We start from the raw sequence: 24,373 nt of genomic DNA, 5'->3' as shown, positions 1-24,373 counted from the left end.
ATTACCCCAAAGTTGCTGAAATAATTAAATCTACCATTCTTTGTTGCATTGTCCGGTAATATTATAAGTCTTTGTCACATAATTGTGTTTGCGATTTCACACACCGGTCACCGGTATTGTAAAATAACTGTCGTGTTTATAGAAGATTGATATATGTTTGTTTTTGTTGTTGTTGTTGTTTTAATTTATTAAATAATTTTACAATACCGATAAGTATTTTTACTTCATTAATACTTTTCTTTTTTAGGAATGACACTTTTACAAAATAACTACATTTGTTCCAACAGCCACCATTTGATGGAGTCATAAGTCTGCCCGGTAGCGGACATAGATACATAGGGCAATATGACCCTCTACCACTTTGTATAGGTTGCTATGTGAAACACAAATTTTCGCGACATGTGTAACTGTATGTCTTTTTTGACACTATAACATTAATTATACATTTCTTTGAGTGTTCATTTACATTTATTGTCTAGGGTCAACAGATTAACCCCAACTGGTTTTAAGCCAGTTTAAAGCCGCCACCGATAGAAGCCCACTTAAAAACTTAAAGGATAGAACAAAATACCGTTGACGCTCCAATTCCAGAAACTTCCCTGATTTTTTTAGCGTACAAGGTGCTAAATTAAGTTAGAATGGGGACTTCAAATCACGACCCCTGGTTTCGTGGTCTGACAGTGTAACCACTGCACCACTTCTACCGCTCTGACCAAAAGACAGCCCGCCCGCTGAGCTCAATAGGGAAAGCGCAGATCTATGGATAGCGGGGCCCTGAGTTCGATCCTCGGGCAGGGCGTAATGTTTTCCGTGACGATTTGATAAAAGACCTTGTGTTTGAAATCATTCGTCCTCCGCCTCTGAATCAAGTTAAGAGCGGAGAACATGTTTGTACTGGTAAAGAATCCAGGAACTCTGGTCAGATTAACTGCTCGTTGATACATTTACTGAAATACTGTTGAAAACGCCGTTAAACCCAAAACAAAACAAACAAACTGACCAAACGATTTTGGGTCTATATGGCTCTTAATGTACCTTTTCATGAGCTTTAGTTTTTAAGGGATGTTTATGTAAGAGACTACAAAGATTGCTATTGTGATGCAGTGTATTTATTGACAAACAAAAACAAGAAGAAAGAAAATGTACATATTATCTAAACAGTATTTTCTATGCGTTCATTTGCAAGTTAACTGACAAAATATGCAAAGTTAGGATTTCGAAAGGCGCTTAAGCCTGAATTGATTTAATTCGTGAAATGATTCGCCAGCGAATGCAAGACAACTGTGGCTATGCAAAACATGCGTACAGTAAATCTGAAGTGAAAAGTTTATTGCATCGGACAAATCTCTGTAAAATTCTATTTATATTCTTCAGGCTCCTTCAGCAATGGCTAGAGCATCATCACAGATAGGATCGACGTCGGCGAAAATGTCTGTCAGCTCTGTTGGAATATCTTCAGGTAGCTGAAAACATGCGAAAGAAGCAGTGTTACATAACATTTAGCTAAACACCCCACTTCACTAATAATCGGTAGACGTCTTTGAAGTTATCCCCTAGGCGATACATCACTTCAAAACAGAAATATGTTTGTACTCCTGATTATGACGGCATCTCTGTATGCCTCAGAAAACCCAAAAATCATGGATGGTGAAAATACTGGAACACGTAATTAAGAAACCTCTATAGAAAAGAGACAAGACAAACTCTGGAACAGTTGTACAAAACGGAAGATAGCTCTAGAGCAGTTGTACAAGACGGATGATAATTTTATATACTTACGCCTTTCTCCACTGCCTTGTCCAACATCTTGCAGAAACCAAGTAGGGCCTTCACGGCGTCCATTTCTTCATCTTCCCCGTCTTTCTTGCCTCCCTTGCCTCCTTTCTTGCCTCCTTTTTTGCCTCCTTTCTTTTTAAACTTTAAAATAATAGTGATAACAATAACAATAAAATAATCATAACGATAATAATGATTTAAATCTGACGTTGTCTATGACTTAGAGCAAGTTTGGTATGTTTTTTATTTATACAAAGTTTCATTCTAATATTTGTTGTATATTCAAACATGTATCTAATTATCATTGTCAATGATTATTTGATTTATACATACAAACAAGATAGAGTATTTCAATAAGATACGAATATCATGCATTTAGAAATTCAACTAAAAATTACATGAAAATCTAAGAAGCAGTTAGATTTTCAAGAGTTTGTTTTCGTAGATTTAAAAGCTTCGCTTGTTTATTTTACATATTTACAAATCTTTTCTTGCTAGTAGAGAACATAGTATTAATTAACAGACGGCCAAGCTGTAGTAACACAATATTTCTATGTAATACTTGTATATGAATACTTATTACAACAAAGTAGAACATGGTAATCAAATCTGACAATCTGACTGGAGCATATTTTACTGGTACGATCTATTCTGTCAATACCACTTCAATCTCTGAGCTATGTGATGCAGTTCTAAACCCGGTATATTGTTTTCTCAGTAAATTGTTCGGTAAAATATCTAAATATTTCTCATTGCGGTAATGTCAAAAATAACAGACATGATATTGACAAATGTTAATAAACATCAGTAACAACAACAACAACAACAACATTATTATTATCATTATTTTTATTATTATTAGATGATGATTATTATTAGATCTATTATTGTTATTAATAATGATGACTGTGAACTGCTTAGTATCATCATTTGACTCTTTGCAGCCATATGTCTGAACCATTATTCCCTGACTCATGTCTTGAATATTTAACCGCTTGTAAAGATATTATATCATATATTTCATTAGTTATTGGTATTGTTGTTATTATTATTATTATTACTATAAATTATGCTGCTGAATTTTTAAGCATTTTCTATCATCAGCTTAAGTTACATGCGAATTTTGTTGTTTACACAATAGACGAATGAAATATGCAGCGTGAATGGAGCTAGATGGGTAAAATGCAGCTTTCTGCTAAGCTGCCCCAAAACTGATAAATGATGATACAACAAAAATGTGCATAATTCAAAAAATGTAATAATAATAGTAAATGAAGGACTTATATTTACATTTTGCACTGAAACTTCGGTCTTGCCATTTTTCCTCTTTATGATCAAAAAATAAACACATTGATAATGATAAAAAAATGTCTTACATCTTGTACTGTGACATCGCCGCCCTCCTCTTCCGTTTGCGAATCTACAGATTCCAGAAGCTTCGTGCAAACTGGCTCGAGGTCGGTAAACACATCGTCGTAGTCCGTGTCAGTGTTAGTGATGTCACCGCTCTCAAGGCCATCGCATAGTTTCACAAGAGGCTTTTCCAGACCCCCTTTATCGCCTTTGTCTCCTTTTCCACCCTTTTCTTCGGCATCGGTTTCAGCAATGGCCATAGCATCATCGCAGATAGGACTTACGTCGTCGAAAATGTCAGTCAGTTCTGTTGGAATATCTTCAGGTAACTGAAAACATGCATACAAAATACTGGAAGATACCACATGCATAAACATTCCTCTAAAATGATTTTATACAACACCAGTACTAGTTGATTGTTTTACACAAACGATGTAACAAGAAATCAACATGGTGTGATAATCCTTATTTTTAAAAATATTTTTTTCAAACAGAAGTATCATTTGTTCTGCTGAAAGAGTACAACGTATGTCAGTCTGAACCTGGTGTCTGTAACACCGGAAATTTTTCGAGCAAACAATAAATCTAAAAACCCTTTAGCGGCCAAGCAAGGCAATGAATGGTAGCAAAAGTGGTACCCATGCACAAAACTATGAAACGGTTTTAGAAAAAAGGAAAACAGTCACACGTAACGGAGAATATAACTTACGCCTTTCTCAATTGCCATATCCAACTTCTTGCAGAATCCAAGTAGAGCCTTCACGGCGTCCATCTCATCATCTTCCCCGTCTTTCTTGCCTCCCTTACCTCCCTTGCCTCCTTTTTTACCTCCTTTCTTTTTGAACTTTAAGATAATAATAATAAAATTAAAACGCAAAATCAATGTTGAAAAATTTGAAAACCTTTAAATCGGATATTGTCTATAGAGCAATCAACTTGTTTTTATTTGTATATTTGTACAAAGTTGTTGTATCGGTAAACTTGTCTGTAAAGATCACTGGAAATGGGAAGTGAAAAGTGAGGTCTTTTCTTGGCAGGTCAAAAGGGAAGACAGAGGATAGTCTCTACAAGCAGGCTGTACAATAATGGCCTTTATTCAGAGGGTTTCTTTTGCACAATCTTGACTTTTTTGTCAGCATTTAAAATACGCCGACTAGACGGAGAGCAAATCTGCGGATCGTGGGGTGCTCGTAAGTTCGAATTCGATCCTCGGGCGACTGATGAAAAACATTGTGTCTGAAATAATTTGACCTCAACCTCTGATTCATGTGAGGAAATTAGCACTTACTTGCGGAGAATAGCTTAGTACTGATACAGAATACAAGGACACTGTTTAGGTTTACTGCCCGCCGTTATATAAATCAGATACCGTTGAAAAACGGCGTTAAGCCCAAAACAGAAAAGAAACAAGGTTTAAACCATATTATAACGGATATATGTTTCCCAAGAAAGGGCAACAAAAGTTTTACAGGTTATTGAACTGCACCCTGAACTGTCCGTAAATTACTTAGAGTAGCCACCTTTATGAATATGCCCCGAAAAATATCTCCAATTTAATTCCAAGTATGACTTTTTTTGGCCGATATACAGCAGTAAAAATCTGACACATACGAAAATTTTAGACCCGTTTCTTCAAATATTTTTCAGTCGGTTTTACTGACATATTATTTGAGCATTGAGGAGCAGGAGAGGTAGCATTTTTAGGCTAAAAATCTCATGTAGCCTATCAATGCTTTTCGGCTTAATAAGGGGTAAACAAAGTGGAACTTTTGCTACTTTCTAATAGCTGGAATTAAACTAACTCCCTGTAACCATTTTTGACCTTGTCTTGGACTTTTATTATTCCCGGTAAGTGGGGCTGACTTTGGCGTAAGACACACGTACCCCTTCCATCATAATTCTGAATTACATAAACTTGCATATGCTGTCGTTTACAATGTACATGAACAAGATGGGCAGCTTGAAAGAGACATGTAAAGACAAATTAGTTACCTGCTGAAGCGCATGATGATGATGGTGATGATAATGATGATGATGAAATAATGATTATAATGATAATGATAAAAATAGTAAACACTAATATGAAAAGAGAGGTCTTACATCTTGTACTGTGACATCTCCGCCCTCCTCTTCTGTCTGCGAATCTACATATTCCAGAAGTTCCGTGCACACTGGCTCGAGGTCGGTAAACACACCGTCGTAGTCTGTGTCAGTGTTAGTGATGTCACCACTCTCAAGGCCTTCGCATAGATTTACAAGAGCCCCTTCTGGACCTCCCTTTTTTTCCTCTTCTTCGGCATTGGTTTCAGCAATGGCTAGAGCATCATCGCAGATAGGATCCACTGCGGTGAAAATATCTGTCAACTCTGTTGGAGTATCTTCAGGTAGCTGAAAACATGCAAACGAAATACTATCAGGTAGAATCTAGCATTTAGTTAAACAATTTTTCTAAACAATTTTATATAACACCAATACTAGGTGGATTTTTTTCGTGACAGTTCCTTTTATACAGCCGATGTAAGATAACGGAAAACAATAAAAAAAAAATAGAAATATACAGTATATATGTGGTATTCCTTATTTTTAAGTAGAATAATTCAGATACAAACATTTTTGTCCTGCGAAGTACAACTTGATGTCTATAACATCGGAAGTATGCCTCGAAATAATAAATCTAAAATCCCTAACGGTCAATGAGGAGATGCGTGATAGCAAAAGTGGTAAATAGGAACTAGAAAAAAAGGAAATCAGTCGTATAACTTACGCCTTTCTCCACTGCCTTATCCAACTGCTTGCAGAATCCAAGTAGGGCCCGCACGGCGTCCATCTCTTCATCTTCCCCGTCTCCCTTGCCTCCCTTGCCTCCTTTCTTGCCACCTTTGCCTCCTTTCTTTTTAAGCTTTACGATAATAGTAATAATAATAACAATATAAATAGTTATAACGATAATAATAATGATTTAAATCTGACGTTGTCTTGGACGTAGAGCAGGTTTGGTATGTTTTTATTTATACAAAGTTTCATTATTATATTTGTTGTATAGGCAAATTTGTGTGTAAAGACCACAGTCCGGAAAAAGCTGGTCTTTTGTTGACAAGTTGACTCGCAAAACAGTAAATTTACACTGTACTTTGGTCAAAGGGAAGAGAAGATAGTAATCTTCATAAGCAGATATTAAAGTAGTGGCCTTTATTCAAAAGTTTTCTTTAGAACAAGCTTCACTATATTGCCAAGATTTAAGGTCAGCCCGCTAAGTTCAGTAGAAAAATCGCAGATCTCCGGATCGTGGGGTCGTGAGTTTGATTCCCGGGCGAGACGTATGTTTTCCGTGACGACTGATGAAAGACATTTTGTCTATAATCATTAGTTCTCCACCACTGATTTATGTGGGGAAGTCGGCAGTTACTTGCGGAAAACAGGTTAGTTCTGTTGTAAAATCCAAGAACGCTGGTTAGCTTAACTGCCCGCCGTTAATTAACTTAAATTCTGGTGAAAAACGGCGTTAAAGACCCAAAACAAGTAAAGAAACAATATTTGAAGTATTATATAACGGATAGTGAGACTGGTGTTCAGGAGTGAGGAGACAGTGACCTAAATGGCAAATAAAACAAAAACAGTTTATTTTAATTTCACGCCTGCCCAATGTTTTTACTACGTTTCTCCAATTTTGTACTTTCCTATCAGAAACAATACCATGTTCACTGTGATATATCAAGAATGGTTCGCTTTAATACTTCATAAATTCAAAAGCATATAATGAAAGAATAACTTTAGTCGAAATACACCTCCATTAAATACAAAAAGATGCAAAAAGGACAAAACAAGTTTTCAGGATATTGAACAGCATCCTGAACTGTCTGTGAATTACTTAATCTGGCCATATGAAGCATTTTTTTTTGGCCCGATACATTTTTCCATATAGTACGCCCAGTATGGCCGAAATAAGCAGGAAACGGAAAAAAAAATGTTTAAAAATTAAAAATTTTAAGTTTTACTGACATTTGATTGTCGAAGAAAAGAAGATGTTAGCAAAATAGGTAGAAAATTCTACTCGCTTCTTTAAGACAAAAACATCTCATGTACCAATGTTTTTTGGCTTAATAAAGGGTTTTGCTACTTTCTAAAAGCTGGAATGAAACTCCCTGTAACCATTTGAACTTTTCTGGGGCTTATTTCCAGGTAAGTGGGACTGATTTTGGGCAAAGACACACGTACCTCTTCCATCATAATTCTGCATAATTTAGTTACCTGCTGAACCAGATGATGATGATGATGATGGTGATGATGAAATAATAATTTTATTGATAATGATAAAAGATGAAAAGAAAAGTCTTACATCTTGTACTGAGACATCGCCGTCGGTATTTCCCTCTTCCGTTTGCGAATCTACATAATCTAGAAGGTCGTCACACACTGGCTCGAGGTCGGTAAACACACCGTCGTAGTCTGTGTCAGTGTTAGTGATATCACCGCTGTCAAGGCCATCGCATAGTTTCACAAGAGGCTTTTCAAGGCCTCCCTTAGAACCTTTATCGCCCTTCTTTCCTTTTCCGCCTGGTTTTTTCTGTTGATATACAATATATGCTATAAATCATTAGATTATCACTTTTAAGTTAAAATTTGCGTTTAAATCATTTTAGAAGGTGTACAGGTAGAGGGGAGGGGGCTATGTACAGGTAGAGGCGAGGAGGCTGTGTACATGTAGAGGGGAGGGGGCTGTGTTCTTGGACTGTGGGTATTCCTTTTTACATCTTTTTTGTTTAATACAAGTATATCAATTTTGTAACAGGTTTTTAATTTTAAAAAATCTTCCTATTTTTGCAAGACCAGGAACCATTCTGTAGGTCTGCAGTGTTGGAAGTACGAACATTTTAAATTTTGACAGATTTCTTTGACCATTTTAATCTTGTGGCCAACATGTATTTGTCACAGGAAAAAAAATTTATATGTGTAAAATTCCAGCAAATTGAACTTGCAAAACTGTTTTTTTTAAATATCTTATTCTAACTTAGGCATTCTGATTATAAGATTGCAAAAAATAATAATAATAATAATAAACAAATGAAGTAACAATTGCGATTTAGAAATGGTGTCCAAAATGGGAAATATTACAACAAAATGAAACCCGTACCTACAATGTAATCAGTAATTTATGAAAAAGGGCAGATTTTATGTTCCTAAGAATCAAGTGTTAGATAAGTATTTTCCGGCACCAAGTAAAAGGAAATTGGTTGGTTAATACCTTTTTTTTTAATAAATACTTTTTAGCAAAACATTTAGAAATCCCTATATTTCAAAACAAAGACATACCGCTGGCTTTGCCGAAGCTGCCAGGATCAAGCAAAACACCACGATAACTACCAGCTTAAGATGCATCTGAAAACAAAAAGATAAATCATAAAAAAGAGATTTTTGTGAGTTAGGTATCTTTTCCTTAAGTTGATATTCTAAGATTATGACCTTGAGCATAGCATAACTTAAAAAGAAAACGAAGTGTCCGTCAGTACCGTAACAGTGACGGACATTCATTCAAGTTCAGCACAGGTTTATATAGATATCTTGAGGCTTGGTGCCACATTAAATAAATTGCTAGATTTCTTAATAGATATGTAATATAAATATATGTCAATCAGCACCAATTATAACTGAAAGAGAAGTATTATTTTCCTAAAGAGCTTTTATGAAATAATTTAAATGTTTTTGGAAAAGTAAAAAAGAATCAGGAAGATGAACATTTTGAAATGTGGTATACATTTAGAAAAACGATTGCTGACAATAGCATTTCGAAATTTCTCTTAAAATCGAACTACATATGAATGTCATTATAAAAGTGGTAGACGATATTTGTTCCAGTGCAAGGTCGAAGTATACACCAGATTCGCCCTGGTGATATAAAACTCCTAACTTAGATTTTATTCACCGACAAAATCACTGTTTTTGGATATTTCAACAAACCACTGAATATACGTTTCACATAACATTAAAAAAGACAAGTCGCAAAATTACTAATGCATTTATCGAATCTATGAATGAATTGGAGTTATTGTAATAAGGAAAGAAAATCCCGGTAAATATTGATACAATTTTTGTATTGTCTAATTAACTTTCCAAATAACAGTATAATCAACACGAACCGGAGGGGTTCCTCTCTAAAGTAAATAAATTATTTGATTTTTTCACAATTAATTAGACAAGTCCAGACGTTCACCATAAGTAATATCAGCAATACTGATAATGATAAATTCAAATTGCTTTTCTCTCAATCTTAACTATATAAATATAACATAACGTTGAAAAATCAAAATCTTACCTCGAAACTTTTGCCTTGTGCAGCTTTCTGAAGTGTGTAGCAACATGCCAGCGTATGGGTATATATACCCGTGGAACTGCCCTACATCTGACCTGTCTGACACTGACCAAAACAATCGTGATGTCCAAATCACGATATTCAATCACCCGTACAAGACAAACAATGGAGAGTGCCTAAAGCCACACTGTGACTAAAGTAAAAATAAAATTTGCATTACTTTTTGACCGGATAGTACGTACGTACAATCTTGTTTTCGTATTCTACAACCTACAGTTTAACCTTTCACATCAGATGGAAAGCTTTATTAATATAATTATGTTTAGCATTTGAACAAAAAAAATAACAAACACACGGAATATAGATAAACAAAATACAATATAAATCATTAATCATTAAGTACAAATAAGAAATCATAGAAAATAGAAAAAAAAACAATAAGATGAAATATAAATATCTAATTATTAGATACAAATGGGAAAACACAAAAAATATACATAAACAATATACAATACAAATCACCGCTTATTAAAGGTCCATCACTAAGGGAAAGTGAGCAGGCAAGTTTTTTCATAGCCAGTGCATAGACTTCTGCAAGACACGAAATAATGAAGATTGGCAGGTCAAAATTTACAGAATGTCTTTGGAACTCAAAGAAATGTATGTGTATTATGATGAAATTTCAATGAATCGACAGAATGACCCCCCAGGTTTTTTTAACTTTCTTCATACTTCATAGAAAAATGATTGTACATATACTGCGATTTATTTCGAATTTCTACATACCAACTTTCATTTTCCAATAAAATGAAATAGTTTCTGTGCTTTTTAAAAGAAATTAAAATGTTCACTTTCCTTAGTATTGGACCTTTAAACAAACCTGCGTACATACTAAGTATAGAATATAAATGTATCAAGATTAAATACAAATGTAAAAAAGTTCAATATTGCAACGTTTCACATGCCGCATATTCAAATACATGTACTTTTAAACGGTGATGGATTTGTTCAATTCAGTTTGCTAATATCAGAAGAATATAACTCATTTGTATACCATTTTGACAACCCAACAGATTCTATATGATACTAAATAAATGTTATATTAGACTGCAAGTTATATCTCTTTTCCAAAATATTGGGGGACCAAACTATAGTTCGCCACCCATCGCCATCCTAGCTTTGGAGGGGGGGGGGGGGGTGGTCCCCCGGCTTCCTACGCCTATGCAGAAGGTACATGGCATTTTTTCTTCATATTCAATATGGATTCAGTAGACTGGCATCAGTCCTTAGAGTCCTTGAAAACAAATATCTCTACTATAAAATCCTCTTTAATAGCACTTTCTTGAATCTAAATTGAGATGAGCCTAGAGAGAAAATAGTTTTCTGAGAAAACATCAATGTCAGTATGAAGAAAGAAATTAACATTATTACAGATTCTTTGATCTCAACAGACTTTGTAAGTCTATAGATTCAGAAATGAAAGGATACAGTTCTTACACAGCACTCGCACATTCCATCCACTCAATCTTTGAAAACTTCTTTTTTGTACAGTTAGCTTGATTGATGAAGATCATTCAATCTTTGAGGAATTACAGGTATACATATGGAATTACAGATATACATAAGGAATTACAGGTATACACAAGGAATTACAGGTATACATAAGGAATTACAGGTATACCTAAGGAATTATACCTAAGGAATTACAGGTATGCATAAGGAATTACAGGTATACACAAGGAATTACAGGTATACACAAGGAGTACAGGTATACATAAGGAATTACAGGCATACATAAGGAATTACAGGTATACACAAGGAATTACAGGCATACATAATGAATTACAGGTATACACAAGGAATTACAGGTATACATATGGAATTACAGATGTTCACAAGGAATTACAGGTATACATAAGGAATTACAGGTATACACAAGGAAATACTGGTATACATAAGGGATACAGGTCGATTCGATCTGATACCTCGAAATTACAGTGTTAGCTTATGAGATCATACTGTGTGTCAGGACAGCAAAAAAAAAGATAAAATGAATTCATGGCTTATCCTGCCGATCATTTAAATTCTCATTACTTAGTCGCAAATGGGAGGACTGATTATAATGTTGGCAGAACTTAGAGTCTAACCCATTTGCTTTTTTTTCCTTGTCAATATACAATCTAATTATGTTTGTATGTGATGTATTTACATTGTTATGAAAAGATGCAGTAACATACCAAATTTAAACTAAACTAGATGCTTTAACAATATATGGTCAAAGTAAATTTGGTGTTACTTTCCTGCTAAACTAATTGCTACTTATGCGGAAACACGGTCGGGACACAGTGCCAACGTCTAAGGTAACCACCTTATCCGCTTCGCGGGTGTCCTGTCTCTGTTCATTTAAGAGAATTAAGTCGGATAATTTGTGACAAAAATCCTAAAGAATGTGTAATAGAACAGCATATACCTTTATTAACTCGAAACTAAAAATGGTACATTATCAGGCAGAACTACTGCCTGGGAACCAGTCGCCGGCCAAATCCTCATATTCTTCTCAAAAATAATATTTGACATAAATGAAAACGATATTGCATATACTTAAGCGCTACTGCATCCGAAAAAAACAACATTACATATTGACGTAAAGTATGGGTTCCATAGGGCCTTAAATGGGGTCATAAAAGGAGAATTTTCCCTGTGTGGTTCACCAGTAGCCTGTAAAAATATTTTGACGATAACTTGCTGTTATATTGATATCGAAATAAGCCAATAAAATATTTTAAACATATCTGTATCATTAATCTTGCAAACTATGCACATTACAGATAACTAAACTTTCAAAAGCAGCCACGAAACTCTCAATAACCCGAATTTTGTATTACATGATGTTTTAATAATTTGAATAGATATAGAATAAAGTTAGCGATAAAATACAGCTCTGCATTTTACGTGATTTATACCACTAAATTTAAACATTAATATTTTTTCTACCAAACTGTTAAAAAAATACATCCACATCGACTTTTAAACAATAGACCTCTGTCTCCCTCCCAAACGAAAAAAATCGTGTTCAATAACCTGTCTGCCATTACGCAACTAGATCAGATGGCCGCCGCGCTAGTTCCTTTACCAGGCTTATAAACTGGTTATTACATTGTCCATAAAGTGGACCTGTCCGGACATTGGTTCCCATCCAGTATTATATAAATATCACATGCATTTGAGCGTGTTAGCACAAATTGCGAACTCGGGAAATATATCGAACGATATGTATAGAAAGACAAACCTGTCCGATAAGATCAGTTTTATTTTAAGTCGGCAAGACATATAACAATACAACATAAGCTCTGACTCTGACTGAGCTTTTTAACCGACTACTGAAAACAACTAGAAACAACTAGCACCAAATATATAAGAGCTGTAAGTAAAATATTTTCATTAGAACATAGTTTAAAACAAATTACCACATAATAATCTGCATAATTCAAAAATACAAAATTATTTAAAACCAGGAGATTAAATAATCAAAATATAATTATGTTAAGATTACAAAATATCATTATGTACACCAATTGCACAATCAAAATGCTAAGAGACAGGGCAAATAAAATAAAGAGATGGATATAAAAAAAGCAAGTACTAGTACTAGTATCACATGAGAGCGTAATTATCAACTCCACTACTGTGTATAGTTAGAGGTACCACCAAAAAATCTTAACCATTTTTAACAAAGTGCACAATACATATTTTTTTAAGTGCAAAGCGGTCACAGTATAAATCACATTTTAAGTACATATATAGTCTTATAACAAAAACAAAATTTGTTCTCAAGCAATCATATCACAGATTTTTGTATATAAAACAGCCACAAGGAAAGTAAATATAAACATTCCGACAAGGTTAACTTTGGGTACAGTGCTGATTATGATCAAGATTATATCAATGTAGAAAGTGTGATGTACTTAAGCAAGCTGAAGGGTAGGAAGACCAAGGCCATTGGTGGACCATCCAAAAATCTTCATAATCATTATTTTTTATGGAGTAAAAGGTTTTCTCGTTAAATTGATACATTATGCTTCATAGAATCTTCTCATTACTTACAATTTGCAATATAATCATGTATTATGTATAGTCTTAAACTGGTTTTCTTCTAGTGACAAACTGTTCAAAAACGAAAAACATTTCATTTATAGTTTTCAAAATTTATTTTGTATTATTTCACCTGCTGTAGTTTGTTTAGAGACTATGATTGTCGGCTTCTACCTGAGATGCACTACTTCTTAATATTACAGGCTTAACACTTTACACTTTTTATAAGGTCCCCTTGATCTTTTGTAAAAGAATACTGAGTACATTTTTAAGTTTGGTGTACTATAAAACCCAGAGGTCTTTCAGAACAAAATTAGAACTGTGCCGCTATTCTTTCGTTTAAACTTCATTAGTAGACCCCGAGCCTCCAAATACCGCTCAGATGCGCTACTGACTGAGCTACCGGACCTCTTTCACACTAAGTGTGGAAGTTTATAATCAAGTTCTGTAAACACGAGACATTCCCCCTTTCGATCGAAAACACGACGTCGACTGCTATACCTTTTTCAGCAAAAGAGAGATGTCTTAATCTATAAGTGATATCTTTCAAATATGTTTTTGTACAGAAAAAGACAAATACAGTTCAGTAAAAACTCTGAAAATCGGACCCTCAGACCAAGTCAAAAGTCAGGTTTTAAGAGGATTTTGCATTGACAATTCTGAGAGGGTTTATAAATATTCAATGCCTGTTAGGTTTTTCTTTTTCAAAATCTGCATTGTATCTCTCTGCTATATATCAAAACTGAAACATTTTAATAAAAAGAATGTTTCTCTTATCATAGAGATATAAACAGACTAACACTTATAAAGCATGGATCACCTATTTTCAGAGGATTCCGGTTTTTGGAGGGTCCGGTTTTCGGAGTTTTTACTGTAACCGTTTTCAAAATTAAAATGACTTACATTTAAAAAGTGACATAATTGTACACAAACAGCTGTTATAAATCTATGTAACAAATGTTCATATGCCGCTAGAAACATTTGCAAGTCTTCCGTAAGGTGCAAGTATGGCGCATTTGACGACCGAATTTCTATATTAGGTTAAAATTAATCACTTTTCGCATAAAACACTAACAACAGAGTAAAAGATATAAAGGGGTTAAACATAGATTTAAAAAAAGAATTTCGTACCCATAGCTAGTCTAGGTTTGTTCTGCTTACTTATATACTTATATTTTAGTGTAAACTTTCATAATGGATTTTGATTGCGGCCTGCAGCGACACGTATACAGCTTTAACTCCAAAATAATGTTAAATTGCAATTTATTTATATTTATGCAAATTCGCCGATATATATACAATAATGTGGCCTTTTACCCGTATGCTTATGTCCAAACGTCACGAACTGCTGCCAGGGTGTTTTATTCAAGGTCAACAAACAGTCGTGGCCCAAATTATCCCGGCCAAAGAATTTGCGATCGTTAGAATACGTGACCTTTGATAATGTCGGTAAACTTATTTACATATGTAAGTGTCCCTTTGAGCAAACTACATACTAAATAGATTGTTGTTTTTTTTGTTTGTTTTTTTAATAACACGTTCAAAATACATGAATACCATTAATTAAATTTGAAGAAGATATTTCTCATAATCTTTTTCACTTTTTTGTAACTTATTTTATCTATATTTTTTTATTTAATCTTATATTCACTTCGCACCTTAGAACACTTTTAAAATTTCAGAGGAGTCTTCAGAAATTGTTGTCAGTGGATTAAAATAATCTGGAGTAGAACCCTACCCTAGTGGATATATGGAACAAAGATTTTCTAATATCGCAGTAATTTATCACGCGACTGCTATAGATCTTTTCTGCATGTTTCTCACAAACAAGAAAAAGTATTCATAGTATTATCATTATTATTTGCACTCGCTATGTCCAGCACCCGTCGTCGTCCGTCCTCCATTTCCTCAAAGCGATATTTACTCTAAAACCAGTGGAAGTTGAAGATGTTCCTCGGATAGCCTTCCATTTCCGCTTGGCTACATGCTATACAAAGGACATCTTCCTATAATCCGCTAGTCCACTTTTGAAATTATTTCACAGACGCGTTCTCTTGGTGACCCTTTATCAAGACTATTCGAATTATTCATAAAAAACGTGACCGCTTGGGTATGGTCACTGTTCAGTATATATGTATATAAAACGGAAACTTAAAACATCTTAGTCAGAAACTACCCGGACCTGATTTTGAACACTCTATTGCGATTGTTAATGAATGGCAGAAAAGTTTGTTGGATTATTCTTACTGACACTGTTTCACCCGTCAACGGCAGCCTGGTCAACAGTTCAGCACTGAAATGGGGAATTCTATTCCAGTATCAACAAGAACTTCTAATACAGTTTAAAACATTGCAAATATCACTAGCTCGAAGTTTTCAACCTTAAAGAAATGTAGAATCTCTAATTATATCAGTTGTCCGGTCCGTCACTTAAAACAATTTTCGTGCGTTGTTTAAGAAATAACATATATCATTTTGTGATTTGTCGGCGAATATAATCATTGTTTGGAGTTCAGATGCGAAGGAATTTTATTTTACTGATTCAGTAAAAGAGTGTTATATTCTATACAGACACTTTGAAAATCGTTGTTTATATATTTTAACGAACTTTTTTAACAAGCTGAGTCTGCAAAAGGTCGGTTCTCTACTGACAGGCTTGCTGGCGTTTTATATCTGAGAACAATATCAACTTTACAAATTTTCTCAAGAGAATTTGTACTTTTTTTTTTTTTTTTTTTTTTTTTTTGTAATGCGCATGCGTGAAAATGACAGCCAAAATTTGAAATTGTGATAAAAATTTGGATCTTATTGACTTTTATTGGATTTAAAAGGCCGAAACCATTGTGAAATGGATGTTATGAATTGCTTTTAACACTATACTTGTGGTTAAAACAATTTTTTTGACGATTTCACCAGTGCTCATGGATTATCATGCATGTTTTGTTTGACACTCTGTTAGTGTTATGAATGGGAAGAAAATCGAAAAAGCGAAACATATCACAGGGTTCCCCAGGGTCAACCGTCGATACTCCTGATAAAAGGCAAGTGACTGGTCAAGGTATTATTGACGCTAATTATTCTAAAAGCATGAATATGTCTGGGCAACACACATTTAACCAACAGATGCCCCAGTTTGCAAGTTCCCCAAATCCTACCCCTAATGGACAAATGATGTACGGGGTACCTATGAACCAGTCATTCTGTCAGCAGCTTGGATATAATTCCCCACCACCCCAGTCACAGATGGTACCCCCTCAACAGGCCCCCCAAAGTACGAATGATTTTCAGCTAACTGTGTTAAATCGATTAGCGGATTTAGACACTAAATTGAAAAAGCTCGATGAAATTGACAATATTGAGTCTCAGCTCACTACATTGACATAGAAATTGACCTCGATGGACGTTCGAGTCAATACGTTAGAAAATAAAGTAAGTGAGTGTCAATCGCAAGTAACGGGCCTAGAGGCGAGTCGGGCATTTGATTCTCAAACATGCGACGAAGTGAGAAAGAAACAATTATCTATTGACAAATTATTACAAGATGAAAAGTCATGTAAGCATAAAATCGAGCAAGAATTAATTGATCTTAAAAAAGAAAATGCGAGACTTAACAGAACAGAACAGAACAGAACATACATTTATTTCCGATTTGTACAATAAATACATCATCACAAATTACATAAATAATACAAATATATACAAAGTCACAATGGCAATATTAAGATATTCCTACAGATACTATTGAGAGGATGAACTGTAATTAATTATAAGTAATTGCAGTTCTATGAGATAATGCAAATTTTATATAACATGCTTAGTTTTTTTAATATATTCTTATACATACTATTCAACAGATCTATAAATTTACTAACGTTTGGTCTTACATAATAGAATCGTTTAATGTATTTTTTTCTAATATCATTATAACAACGACATATAAGTATGAAATGATATTAACAATGAATTGCTAGATGTGCAGTCCCGATCGATGAAAGACAATCTTCTGTTCTTCGGATTTGATGAATGCTTCTGCGGAAGAATGGAAGAACGAGAACTGTACAACTATTTTACACTCTTTCTTCACAGATTCTCTTGATATTGATGATCCGTCTGCAACCGTGATACTTGATCGTACGCACCGATTAGGGACATACACAGCTCATGAGCTGGCAAGACAAGGCCTATTATTGTCAAATTTAACTACCCCCCTGATAAATACATGGTCAACAAGAAATATCTTTAAAAAAGATGGTCGGTTTATTGTAATAAGGAAAGAAGTTTATGAATTTATTTTTCATCTAACATTCATTTTTCATCTAACATTTTTCAAATTGCAAAACTAAACACCGCACTTTAACAATTTAAATGGTTCTCTTTTTAATTTTTCGCAAAGGTTTCGTAGGGTTGCAATTTTGTTTCGTTTATCCTTAGACGAATAATTACAGCAGTAGTTTGATGAAGATTCATGAAGCGGTTCATGAGAAGAAGTCATTAAACGTGTTTATATTTTTAGCTAAATTGGTCCCTATCCCCATTTGTAACAAAATAGCAGGAGACCTTACGATATTGTTACACATCGAGTTTGATAAAAATCTATTACATTTTAGTGGTTAATGCGAAGAAAGGCATATCTACTTTTAGCTATAGTGGTCCCTAATAGGGCCCAAATTCCTATATAAATAAATTTGGAGGAGGACCTTATAATGATGCTCCAGACCAAGTATGGCAAAGATCCACCAAGCTGTTCATGAGACGCTGTATAAAGACATTTCTAGATTTAGCTCTAGCAGCCCCTTAAAGGGGTCACTGAATGTCCCATCTGAAAAAAGTTGGCTGTGGGCCTAATAAAGATGCTACAAGTCAAGTTTGATTAGAATACATGAGAAAAAATCAATTAAAGGATTTTTATTTATTATTTTTATTTATTTCTAAAATAGGCCAACTGATCCCGCTTTAACAAATAGCATATTCGCTATTCATGAATCTTTGGACAATCACGTCACACCTATAAAAAAAGTGAAGGTCAAGCCAAACATACAATTGTAATTATTTCAATACTTCTGTTTCATAAGCAAAGTTTCACCGTAGTCATATCACATAGATAAACTGTATGCAGCGTACCTTCGTTTCAGTGTAATGAGATTCAGTCATTATATAGCATATACATAATAAAACAGATTTCAACTGAGTTCAATATTTGCATACCATACTGAAGAAAAATATTCATATATAATAAATCAGTTAAATATAACAAATATATCAAAGCAAACAAGTACTCATTTTAATATGCAATCTGAATAAGTCACAAAAGCAAGAAATCTTTTCATATACAGACGACAATCGTAACAAGGAAAATCTTTTAAAAAGCACTTCTCTACATAAAAGACTCATCACATCCTTATTCATGTGATACGCAGACCGTATTCAGCTCTTTCTTTAATTTGATATCTGTTGGTATTTGAACAGGTTTTTATCATATTTATAAAACTTACTTATCATTTTGAGATATATCAATATTCTTTCTAAATATACTAAGCCAAAGTTAGCTTTAAAACTGTGAACAGCGTCCTTTAGGATAAACGTTTTGTCTACATTTCACTCAGCGTAGCACAATCAACAGAGTGAAAGAAATTGACACTCTCGTCCAATCAGGCAGAGTGTTACATAAATCTTCCATTTTGACAAATTATCTATAATGCGTTATCAAGTAGTTTGATTTGCAAACAGAAGTCACGTGGCTTAGGTAACGAAAACGAATTTAGACGGCGTTCGCCGAAAAACAAAGTTTTCGAAAAGAAGCAGTCGATTTCAGTTACTGTAGGTGAGCAATTTCCGAAAACAATACAAGAACGTCGCAGGCTACTAATCCCCGAACTGATCAAAGCCAGGTACAATAAAAAGACTGCGTCGCTCAAGGGTGATAAACTGATTATCGGCAATCGCTCATATTCCGTTAATTCTCTGCCGATCAAAGAGCTCGAAGGATTACAAATGCCTCCAAGCACGGGTGCTAGCGGTTTTACGTAGGATTACGAATCGGAACAGTTAACCTTTTTGCTCTGGAATGTTCAGGGTATTGGATCAAAAATCAATGATAGCGATTTCATAAATTTTGTAAGTGACTATGACTTATTGTTATTCACGGAGTGTTGGAATTCTAAATTGTCCAATATAAACATTAAAGGGTACGCCTCCTTCAATTGTCCACGGCCTAAATTTAACCACAGGGCAAAACGGCATAGTGGAGGGGTTGTGATTTACTATAAATTAGAACTAGAAAATAAAATTGAACTAGTTAGCCTAGATAACAAGGGTTTAGTCTGGTTCAAACTTAGAAAAGACTCGTTTGGGTATGAAAATGATGTATATCCCTGCACGTGTTATGTACCACCTGAAGACTCAAATGTTTACCGAAATAACAATTCAAGTCTGTACGAGTTTGATTTCTTTGACCATTTAGATGACTGTTTAAGGCGATATAGCACTCTTGGTGATGTATACGTCACTGGAGGCCTGAATTCGAGGACTGGGACCCTTTCAGACCGCATCGAACATTCCAATTTGGATCGCTATGCCTACCATCAATTACACATTATCGACACGCTTTTCTGAATGACATAATCTGACCTATTTTTAACCTGTAACCCGTCTTAATTTGCTATAAATAGAACTTATAGATTCCGTAATTCGATAAAATTAATGTAGAGGTGTGTGTGTTGCCCTCATTGATTTGCGTGACTATATGTAATGTTTTCTTTAATTACTTGTATTTGTCTCATGTTTTTGTATATATATACAAACTGAGAATTTGTTGAATAAACTTGGAAACTTGGAAATGTTAATATGCCTGAGTCCGAGCAATGTGAATATATCCCCCCACGGCGTAATGACGACTTTCATGTTGATAACTTTGGAAACCGTTTGTTATATTTGTGCAAGCAAAATAATATATCGATAGCCAATGGGCGCCTGGAGGAGGGACGTTCAACTTTTCACTCAATGTCAAGAAATAGACCACACTCCAGTACTGTTGATTACTTGATAACAAACTTTGCTAACTTTGATAAAATATATAATATGTACGTTCTAGATCAAACTGAATTTTCTGACCATTCGCCTATTTCTTTTTCAATGTTTTTTAATCATCAGGTGTATACGTCTAATGTTAACCCACGTGTAGATAAACTATACTGGAACTCAACTGAAACTGAGCGTTTAAATGAACTATTGGAATCCAATAAACATGTTTTTGACGATATTACAGAAAAACTATGCAATGGAGAAAGTGATATTAACACTTGTGTTGACTCCTTGTCTAAATGTGTACATGATATTTCCTTTCAGTGCTATGGTAGATCATGTTCCACAAAACCTTCAGTGAAAATGAAAAAGTCACCTTGGTTTAATGAAGAGTGTCGTATTGCAAAAAGTGACTTTTGCCAATGCAAACGTAACTTAACAATGAATCCATGTGATCTTACAAAAACTCATTTCTCAAAAGCAGAAGCAATTATGCTAAATGTAAACGTAAAGCTAAATCATTGTACTATAACAAAGAGAAAACTAAACTCTCAAAAATGAGTAAAAGGTCACCAAAAGACTTTTGGAAATATGTTAAAAAGTTTAAAAAATCAAATAATAATGTATCGAATGATATCAATTCTGATGAATTCATGAATTATTTTTCCAATTTATCTAAGGGTAATGATACTGGTCAATTTGATTTTCAAGACTCGGCAAGCACTCCTGATGAAATTCATATTGATCAGCTTGATTCTGAATTCTCAATTGATGAAATTCGTAAAACTATATCATGCTTAAAAAGAAACAAATGTTGTGACTTTAACAAAAATGTTGCTGATTTCTTTATAGCTGCTAATGATTTTATTTCGCCATATTTGTGTAAAATTTATAATAAGATATATGATACCGGTGTTTATCCAAGTGACTGGTGCAAAGGGTATATTGTCCCGATTCACAAAAGGGCCCTACAAATGACCCTGGTAATTAAAGAGGGATTACCATAATCAATGTTATATCCAAGATATTTTCATTGTTGTTGAGAAATAGACTTAACAAATGGTGTGAAAATGAAGTTGTATTTTGTGAAAATCAATTTGGTTTTAGGGATAACCGTTCTACTTCTTAGGCCATATTCTTACTCCATACAATCATACAGAAAGTTCTACATGCGAAGTCCAAACTTTGGTGTTTATTCGTTGATTATCAGAAAGCTTTTGACACTGTAATACACAATGCTCTTTGGGTGAAACTTGTTGAATCTGGTATCAGTTGTAAAGTGGTTACCATGGTAAAATCTATTTATGCAAATGTTAGCTCATGTGTAAAAATATCTGCAGATATGTCAATGACAGATTTCTTTGATGTTTCACTAGGTGTTAAACAAGGAGAACCACTTTCACCGCTTTTATTTATTTTATTCATCAATGATGTCGTCAATTCTGTTGATTTTAATAACTTAACTGATAATGATCTCAATCTATTGTCAATGTACATAATGTTATTTGCCGATGATATTGTATTGTTTACTACTGACCCTGTTAGTCTACAGGCACAAGTTGATAGCCTTTATCAATATTCTTGTAAATGGGGATTGACAATCAATATTGCAAAAACAAAATTATGTGTATTTGAGAAACGCAAAACTCGTATTTATCCAAACATTTTTATTGATGGTGAACAAATAGAAAGAGTACAGGAGTTCACACATCTTGATATAAAATTTACTTACACTGGAACCTTGTTTAAAGCAGTCAAAGCTCTATCTGAACAAGCTCTTCGGGCATATCATAGTCTGCTTACTATTTTTGATAGAGTAAAGTTAGATGTTAAAACAAAGTTGCATATGTTTGACTCTATGGTTGCTCCTATATTATTATATGGATCTGAAGTTTGGGGAGCTTACGATTATAAAGAAATCGACAAGCTTCATATCAAATTCTGTAAATATGTATTAGGTGTTCGCAAACAGACACCAAATGTTGCTGTATATGGTGAGCTAGGTCGATTTCCTATATCTGTGTTAAGTAAAATCCGATCATTAAATTATATGTTAAAAATCAAGAAAAACATTGTTTCTCCTATATATGCTGTGTTCAATGATCTAGAGAGGAAAAATATTGTAAACTCTTGGGCATCATGTATGAATATTTCTATTGATAAACTTGGTTTTACGTATATTTTAAATGATTTTAATCCCAATGTAAATTATATGCCAATTCTAAAGAGACGAGTGTATGATCAATATATTCAGGATTGATCAGCAAGTATAAATACTATGTCCAAGTTAGAGTATTATAGAAAGTATAAATGTACATTCAAATATGAAACATATTTAGACTTAGTGTCAGATTACAAACTTCGCAAGAGTTTAACATGTTTTAGACTATGTTCACATTCCTTGGAAATTGAACTTGGGCGATATGCCGGTGTAAACAGAGAAGACAGACATTGTAGAATATGCAATAATAGAGTTGTTGAATCAGAGTATCACTTCTTACTTTGTTGTAATAAGTATACTGATATACGCAATAACTATTTGGGCCATATGTCATGGCCATCTATGAACAAATTTGTTAATATCATGTCCTCAGAAAATAAATGTAAATTGCTTAGATTATGTAAATATGTAAAACATGCTTTTTCTTTACGAACTGATATCCTTGATACTTTACAAACTGTTCCTTAATTGTTATTTTGCAGACTGTTTGTATTGTAGTATATGTTGAATGTGTTGCCATTTTCATTGTATGTAATTGTATACGATTGTATTTGGCCAAAGGCAATTGTATTGTCGATTTGCTTTAATAAAACTTGAAACTTGAAACTTGAAACTTTGTATTCACCGATAAAATTGCCAATTTTCTATAAAATGAAAGAGGATATGAAATGTTCATTTTGATAACTATTATACAGCGTTGCAGAAATTTGAAATAATGATAGATTTCTATTATCTTCAGATTTTCACCAAAAAGAACACACATTCAAACTTATCTTTTATTTCAGCTTTAAAGGCATACCGGACAGGTATTATATATGTATATCGGCAAATTTTTTCCTACGGACAATTTTTCTTTAAAGTTTGTGTACTGACCGAGAGTCAAGTTTAAAACAGAAATATGTATTAAAAATCATAGGTACCGGGTCTTGATCTTGAATTATCTGCACTTGAAAATCAGAAAATACTAAAAAATCCATTTTTCAAGGGCAGAAAATTCAATATCAAGGCATGGAAATTGTGCATTTTAATTTATATGTCTGTTTCAGACTTCATTTGCAATCAGTATACAAGTTTAAAGAAATTCGATCCATGGGAATGCGGTATCATTTTGTCATGTTCATAGTTAAGGACATTTGCCACAGTGTCTATATTGACATGGTGCAAACTTTTCTTACGGACATAATTTCTTCTTTAACCTGTGTTTGTTGACATAGAATCAAATCAAAAACAGAAATATGAAATAAAATAAATCATAGGTGCCCAGCCTTGGTCATGAATTATCTGCCCTTGAAATTCGGAAAATACTGAAAAAAAATATTTTCAAGGACAGATAATTCAAGATCAAACCCTGTTACCTATGATTTTTAATATATATTTCCGTTTTAAACTTGATTCTCAGTCAATACACGAAGTTTAAAGAAATTCTGTCCGTAGGAAATTTTTTTGCCTATATACAGGCTATATACCAATAAAAGAAATTGTTCTTTGTTTCATATAAAGTTCAGCTACTTCAGACCAATTTTGTTAGTTTCTAGATTTTCACTCCGTCGTAGACCTATTTTCCACAAGATATCCACACATTTGCTTCAAGAAAACGAAAAGAA

At 33.9% G+C, this 24,373-nt stretch overlaps 2 protein-coding genes across 2 annotated transcripts; both read right to left on the bottom strand.

The window, feature by feature from the left end:
• Positions 1–1,091: 1,091 nt before the first annotated feature.
• On the bottom strand, positions 1,092–7,353 carry LOC128546025 (uncharacterized). Its single transcript, XM_053542275.1, has 7 exons — positions 7,345–7,353; positions 5,894–6,028; positions 5,230–5,517; positions 3,839–3,973; positions 3,153–3,458; positions 1,780–1,917; positions 1,092–1,463 (listed from the first exon to the last, which is right to left on the bottom strand). Exons 1-7 carry the CDS (start codon positions 7,351–7,353, stop codon positions 1,371–1,373), a joined length of 1,104 nt encoding a protein of 367 aa, XP_053398250.1. The 3' UTR covers positions 1,092–1,370.
• LOC123552979 (uncharacterized) lies at positions 7,343–11,465 on the bottom strand. Its single transcript, XM_045342731.2, has 3 exons — positions 9,440–11,465; positions 8,440–8,505; positions 7,343–7,693 (listed from the first exon to the last, which is right to left on the bottom strand). The coding sequence occupies exons 2-3, from the start codon at positions 8,503–8,505 to the stop codon at positions 7,370–7,372; spliced, it is 390 nt and encodes a 129-aa protein (XP_045198666.2). The 5' UTR covers positions 9,440–11,465; the 3' UTR covers positions 7,343–7,369.
• Between the last annotated feature and the right edge of the window lie 12,908 nt (positions 11,466–24,373).

This window comes from Mercenaria mercenaria, chromosome 4 (assembly GCF_021730395.1).
Source record: "Mercenaria mercenaria strain notata chromosome 4, MADL_Memer_1, whole genome shotgun sequence".
Classification (NCBI taxonomy): domain Eukaryota; kingdom Metazoa; phylum Mollusca; class Bivalvia; order Venerida; family Veneridae; genus Mercenaria; species Mercenaria mercenaria.
Note: the sequence above shows the minus strand (reverse complement) of the source record. Positions and strands in the feature narration are given on the sequence as shown.